Source organism: Perca fluviatilis, chromosome 1, assembly GCF_010015445.1.
Source record: "Perca fluviatilis chromosome 1, GENO_Pfluv_1.0, whole genome shotgun sequence".
NCBI classification, from domain to species: domain Eukaryota; kingdom Metazoa; phylum Chordata; class Actinopteri; order Perciformes; family Percidae; genus Perca; species Perca fluviatilis.
The window spans coordinates 6560338-6567837 of record NC_053112.1 but is presented as its reverse complement, the minus strand read 5'-3'; the positions used below and the strand labels follow the sequence as shown (position 1 = coordinate 6567837).

Sequence of the window (7500 nt, the reverse complement as noted above, 5' to 3'; positions counted from 1 at the left end):
GATAGCAATACTCCCAGAATGCACCTGAACACACCTCCCTGTAAGACCAGCACGCCCAGAATGCACCTGAACACACCTCCCTGTAAGACCAGCACGCCCAGAATGCACCTGAACACACCTCCCTGTAAGACCAGCACGCCCAGAATGCACCTGAACATACCTCCCTGTAAGACCAGCACGCCCAGAATGCACCTGAACACACCTCCCTGTAAGACCAGCGCCCAGAATGCACCTGAACACACCTCCCTGTAAGAACAGCACGCCCAGAATGCACCTGAACACACCTCCCTGTAAGACCAGCGCGCCCAGAATGCACCTGAACACACCTCCCTGTAAGACCAGCACGCCCAGAATGCACCTGAACACACCTCCCTGTAAGACCAGCACGCCCAGAATGCACCTGAACATACCTCCCTGTAAGACCAGCACGCCCAGAATGCACCTGAACACACCTCCCTGTAAGAACAGCACGCCCAGAATGCACCTGAACACACCTCCCTGTAAGACCAGCACGCCCAGAATGCACCTGAACACACCTCCCTGTAAGACCAGCACGCCCAGAATGCACCTGAACACACCTCCCTGTAAGACCAGCACGCCCAGAATGCACCTGAACACACCTCCCTGTAAGACCAGCACGCCCAGAATGCACCTGAACACACCTCCCTGTAAGAACAGCACGCCCAGAATGCACCTGAACACACCTCCCTGTAAGACCAGCACGCCCAGAATGCACCTGAACACACCTCCCTGTATTACATGTCATTTAGCTGACACTTTTATCCAAAGCGACTTACAATTAAGTGCTTTCAACTGTGAAGGTTCAAACTCCAGACAACAAGTAGTAAGTGCAAGTACATTAGCTTTAAATAGCAAAGCTACAAAGAGAGAAAGTAGAAAAGTAGAAGAAGCAGCAAAAACCCAAATAAAGTAAGTACTTAACTTAATATCTAGCAGTCCAGGAGTTAGTTCCTTCAGAAATCAAATGCACTAAGACCAGCACACCCAGAATGCACCTGAACACACCTCCCTGTAAGACCAGCACGCCCAGAATGCACCTGAACACACCTCCCTGTAAGACCAGCACGCCCAGAATGCACCTGAACACACCTCCCTGTAAGACCAGCATGCCCAGAATGCACCTGAACACACCTCCCTGTAAGACCAGCACGCCCAGAATGCACCTGAACACACCTCCCTGTAAGAACAGCACGCCCAGAATGCACCTGAACACACCTCCCTATAAGACCAGATGGGTGCAGGTGCATTTGTTATATAAACGACGTGGGCACTGGATGCGAAACTGGCAACTGGGTCGGTCTTAAACTAGCAAAGACACTGGCGTCGTGCTTTGCGCTGCGCCGGGTGTAAGATAGGACCCTTAGTGTCTAAATATATCCATGGAAAAAATTCAGCAGATATCTAAGTTACAACAAGATTGTCTATATCTATATGGTTCATACTGAATATCCATATTTATTCAGTTTTTCTTATATTCTGTTAATATACTGCATATATCTATATTATTCTTACTACCATTATAATGTCAATGCTACTACATTGCACATATCTGTACATGTTGTTCATACATCGTTCATATTACATATGTATTCTGCTCTTATAAGGTAACCGCTAATACACTGCACATATTTATATTTAATATATATTACTCTAAACCACCTTCTGTAAACCAACTGTCTACTACTGTCTACACAGCACTAGACCTTGTATATCACATTGTCCTTTTCTGCTTTTTTTGCACTTCTGGTTGGACGCAAACTGCATTTCGTTGTCTTTGTACTCTGCACAATGACAATAAAGTTGAATCTAATCTAATCTAAAAAATTGAGCTAGCAAAGCAGTTTGGCGTTTATATTTGCGGTAATTATTCAGTTTAGGAAAATCCCAGGATCTCTACAAAGGGAACGTTAGCTGGAGTTGACTGGCTGACTAAAAAGGGAGGGACTAGAAATCGTCTCTGTTGCTTTTTCTTTATTTTGAGAGCAAACTGCCCTGCATTTTCATTATAACTTTTATTTTGTTGGTAACCGTTGTTGGATAATCGCAATAATACACTCAAGGGTTTGATTTAACGTCATTATTGGCCAGACAGTGATGCCTAGCCAACTTGGTTCAAAACCAACCAGCTACGAGATGAATCCTGACCATAAAACTTTCAATTTGGCGCAAAGTAAACATTTTGAAACGGCAAAGTAACAAGACTGTGAACATAAGCGATCGCACGCAGCTCGCTCTAGCCATAGACATTGAAAGAAATGGTCACAGCGACGCCATAGACTTCGACGGAGACCAGTGAAGTAAATTATGATAGGTTACAGGTTATGTAAACAGCATAATTTGTTTGGATATTCTGATTAAAGCATTTTCTGACTTATGTGGGATATTCTGGTATTATTCAGGATTTCGAAGCATTATTTGGATATGTGTACAGCACAATCAGAATCTGCGTCTCAATCAGGGGTTTTTACTGCAGTTTGTGACAGTTTTCGGGCCTCTCGCCTGTTTAAGGCGTACGGTCAGCTCTGTGTATTGCTATGGTTACTGTACACAAACCAACCAGCCGACCAGTTTGCAGGGCTGACGGTAGAGATGCTCGGCCAAAAGAAAAGTAGGAGAAACACAGCTACTTTGGTTGAAAGAGGGATACTGGGTGCCTGAACAAGTCCGCCACCGCTGGAACACTTTGAAAATATGTGTTTTCCGAAATAAAGGCAATAACCGGCACATCATATGCATGTAAACGTAGTCAATGACGAACTTGTTCCACCCTGGTTGGTCTAATCCAGAGTGTTTTCAATCGTGTCCCACGCCATTTTTAGCTCGCACAATTGTAATTCATCAGCCACCAGAGAGATCAATCAAAGTCTTGATTAGAAAGTAAGACAATAATCAAGTTCAAATTCCAGAGTGAGTCGTTTTGTTTAAGTCAAATTGAGTATTTTGCAGCAACAGTTCACTCTCCGGATTCTTCTTGACTATTCTTGTTTGTCTTTAAAATGTCACATGATGAGGTTTTTTAACGTTAATATGAGTTCCCCCAGTCTGCCTATGGTCCCCCAGTGGCTAGAAATGGTGATAGGTGTAAACCGAGCCCTGGGTATCCTGCTCTGCCTTTGAGAAAATGAAAGCTCAGATGGACCAATCTGGAATCTTCTCCTTATGAGGTCATAGGGAGCAAGGTTACCTCCCCTTTCTCTGCTTTGCCCGCCCAGAGAATTTAGCTACTTGGCATACTAAGGAAAGCTCATTGTGGAACTGGCTCCAGTGGCTGTAATTCTGCACCAAGGATGAATTATGGGAAAGAGACTTCAGATACAGTATTAGGGGACCACTAAGGTCTATATAAAAGAGACTTCAGATACAGTATTAGGGGACCACTAAGGTCTAAATAAAAGAGACTTCAGATACAGTATTAGGGGACCACTAAGGTCTATATAAAAGAGACTTCAGATACAGTATTAGGGGACCACTAAGGTCTATATAAAAGAGACTTCAGATACAGTATTAGGGGACCACTAAGGTCTATATAAAAGAGACTTCAGATACAGTATTAGGGGACCACTAAGGTCTATATAAAAGAGACTTCAGATACAGTATTAGGGGACCACTAAGGTCTATATAAAAGAGACTTCAGATACAGTATTAGGGGACCACTAAGGTCTATATAAAAGAGACTTCAGATACAGTATTAGGGGACCACTAAGGTCTATATAAAAGCATCCAAAGAGCACCATGTCATGGGACTTTTAAGTAGGGATGCACCGAATCCAGGATTCAGCTTCTGATTGGGCTGAATATTGGGCTTTTTGACAGGGTTCTGGTTTCTGCCGAACTTTAAGAATTTGTTCCCAGCGAACTGAACCCTACGCTTGCACTGGGCGCGCTACGCTGGTCGCCGTAGTGACGGCGCCGTTGATTACGGGAAGGTGTTTACGTAGGTGGAGCGGGCTGTGAGAAAGTGGACATGGATCTGGTGAGCAGTAGGCTGTGAGGAAGTGGACATGGATCTGGTAAGCAGCAGGCTGTGAGAAAGTGGACATGGATCTGGTGAGCTGAAAAAGTTGTTGTTTGGCAGTAGTTTCAGTCAAAAGAAGGCATTTCAAGTCCAGCTACATGTTCAATCTGTTCAATGCTGATTGGTCTCGTGGTGGCGAGGACGCTAAACAATATTACAAATTTCATTTCAGACATTTATTTACTATTTTAATCATATATAACTTTTGGTAAACTCATTTCAAGCACCGAAACAATTCGTACCACACACACACACACACACACACACACACACACACACACACACACAGGTTTGTGGCACTATCTTTGTGGGGACCCATCATTGACATAATGCATTCCCTAGCCCCTTACCCTAACCTTAACCATCCCAACTAAATGCCTAACCTTAACCCTTACCCTAACCTTAACCATCACAACTAAATTGCCTAACCTTAACCCTACTCCTAACCTTAACCATCACAACTAAATGCCTAACCTTAACCCTTACCCTAACCTTAACCATCACAACTAAATGCCTAACCTTAACCCTTACCCTAACCTTAACCATCACAACTAAATGCCTAACCTTAACCCTTACCCTAACCTTAACCATCACAACTAAATGCCTAACCTTAACCCTCACCATCACCCTAATCATAACCTAATTCTATCTCTAATCCTAAAACCAAGTCTTAACCCTTAAAGAGCCCTTTAAACTTGTGGGGTCCAGCATTTTGGCCCCACAAAGCTGTCGGGACCCCACGGGTATACTGGACTCCCGGTTTTTTGGACCCCACAAATATAGTTAAACAAGAACACATACACACACACACACACACACACACACACACACACACACACACACACACAACAAAAAAACACGGTCTTTATGTAGGTGGAGTTGCAGTAGGCGGTGAGAAAGTGGACATGGAACTGGTGAGCAGAAAAAGTTGTTGTTTGGCAGTACTTTCAGTCAAAAGAAGGCATTTCAAGTCCAGCTACATGTTCAATCTGTTCATCGCTGATTGGTCTGGTGGTGGCGAGGACCCTAAACTAGTGTTAATTTCGTCAGACGAGACGAGACTAAATATGTTCGTCAACGACCTTTTTTTCCATGACTAAGACGAGACGATGACGAGACTGCGCCAATGTCCAAAAACGCTGACTAAGACTAAATTAACGTACATTATTGTTGACGAAAAAAGACGAGACTAAAATGTTTGGCATAAAATAAAAACTAAGTTAAAATCTCTCTTCATTTTCGTCTACAATCGTCTCTACTTTTTCATCATGAGATAGAATATTCAGCTGTTACCGAGACCCGTTGCTACGGCACCGACAGGTGCCCTAACGACCGTTATCTACCGGACCGAATAGCCTGCGCTTCTCTCTGATGCTCCTAAACGAACGTTAGAGTCAACCGAAACATCGCTGCACGGGGCGCTAGTTAACACTACACCTGGCAGCAGGTAACGTTAGCATACCGTTAGCTAGTTAACACTACACTTGGCAGCAGGTAACGTTAGCCTACCGTTAGCTAGTTAACACTACACTTGGCAGCAGGTAACGTTAGCCTACCGTTAGCTAGTTAACACTACACTTGGCAGCAGGTAACGTTAGCCTACCGTTAGCTAGTTAACACTACAGGCTGGCAGGAATGTGCGTTAGCCTACCGTTAGCTAGTTAACACTACACATGGCAGCAGGTAACGTTAGCCTACCGTTAGCTAGTTAACACTACACTTGGCAGCAGGTAACGTTAGCCTACCGTTAGCTAGTTAACACTACACTTGGCAGCAGGTAACGTTAGCCTACCGTTAGCTAGTTAACACTACACTTGGCAGCAGGTAACGTTAGCCTACCGTTAGCTAGTTAACACTACACTTGGCAGCAGGTAACGTTAGCCTACCGTTAGCTAGTTAACACTACACCTGGCAGCAGGTAACGTTAGCATACCGTTAGCTAGTTAACACTACACTTGGCAGCAGGTAACGTTAGCCTACCGTTAGCTAGTTAACACTACACTTGGCAGCAGGTAACGTTAGCCTACCGTTAGCTAGTTAACACTACACTTGGCAGCAGGTAACGTTAGCCTACAGTTAGCTAGCAGTTGGATTTAACACAGTTAAAATGCTGACAGCTAAACGGTGTAAAGGTTTGTCTCTATTTCCAACACGAGACGTACGACAGTCTGCAGCTGCCGTTGTCTGAAAAACAACATGTTGCGTTCACTTGAAATACGCCTCGCCAGTTTCGTGCTGCATTTATTTTATTGTAAAATATCCTTTCCTCATGCAGTGGTTGTTTTTGTCGTTAAGGAAGAGGCTCAATATATATATATATATATATATATATATAGCATTTATTTATTTTTATAACTATTTGTCTGAAATGGTTATCAGGAATAATTTATTTTAAAAAAGACTAAAATGTTTTGACTAAAACTTGACTAAAATGGCGAGACTTTTAGTCGACTAAAACTTGACTAAGATACCTTGAGTTCTCTTTTGACTAAAACTAGACTAAAATTATGAGACTTTTAGTCGACTAAAACTTGACTAACAAAAATCTTTGGCACAAGACTAAGACTAAATTAAAAATAGGTGACAAAATTAACACTACCCTAAACTATACACAACATGGCCACTGTTACAACATCTGGTCTGAAACATCCGAAAGAATACGAGTTGTGCACGAAGGAATTTCCAGACAGCAGCCAGAATGCAGCAACTTCAGGTACAGCAAAGGAAGGACAGTCCCCTATTCGGTTTCGGCAGAATCTCAACCAGTGGATTCGGTATACGGCCGAACGCCAAAAATCTGGATTCGGTGCATCCCGAATCTTTTTTATCTTTATCTCTGCTCACTAAGCTTGCGGGTCAGCACGCTAACTGATGTTACCGTGTCTCTCTGGTCGGTTGCAGTGACAGCTACATCGTGCGCGTCAAAGCGGTGGTGATGACCAGGGACGATTCGAGTGGCGGCTGGCTGGCGCAGGACGGCTGCCTGAGCAAAGTGGGCGTGTGCAGGCTGCTGGCGAGCGAACTGCTGGGACGCAACAGCTTCCTCATCCACGGAGAACGCCTCAAAGACAAGCAGGTTGGTGCGGACGCATTTCACGTCAATGACAAGCCTGAGTCGCCTTTTTGACAAAAACAGTGCTTCTGCAGAAATCAACCTGCAAATAGTTTATAGCAGTTTAACTGTAGACATATCTTTTCTTTGCTGTCTCATGTTTCTGTTTGATGTCTGTGAAGGTTCCCAGGGCCCTATTTTAACGATCTAAGGATGCACAAAAAAACTCAAAACTCAGACACAAGAAGCGATATTACAAAATTTAATTTCAGAGTTTTATTTATCTATTATTTTAACACTACTTTGTGAACCTAAGACTTTGGTGAACTCATTTCAAGCACCGAAACAATTCGTACAACACTTCATAAGGTTTGTTTTCAAAATTACAATGCATCGTTACATCCCTAGTCTT

At 43.5% G+C, this 7500-nt stretch overlaps 1 protein-coding gene across 1 annotated transcript in view; it reads left to right on the top strand.

Annotated features, from left to right (window-relative positions):
- spred2a (sprouty related EVH1 domain containing 2a) overlaps positions 1 to 7500 on the top strand; it is a 40957-nt gene that overhangs the window by 13761 nt on the left and 19696 nt on the right. Inside the window, exon 2 of the mRNA XM_039810402.1 lies at positions 6938 to 7116. Coding sequence (XP_039666336.1) covers positions 6938 to 7116 — 179 coding nt within the window. The remainder of the gene's footprint in view (positions 1 to 6937; positions 7117 to 7500) is intronic.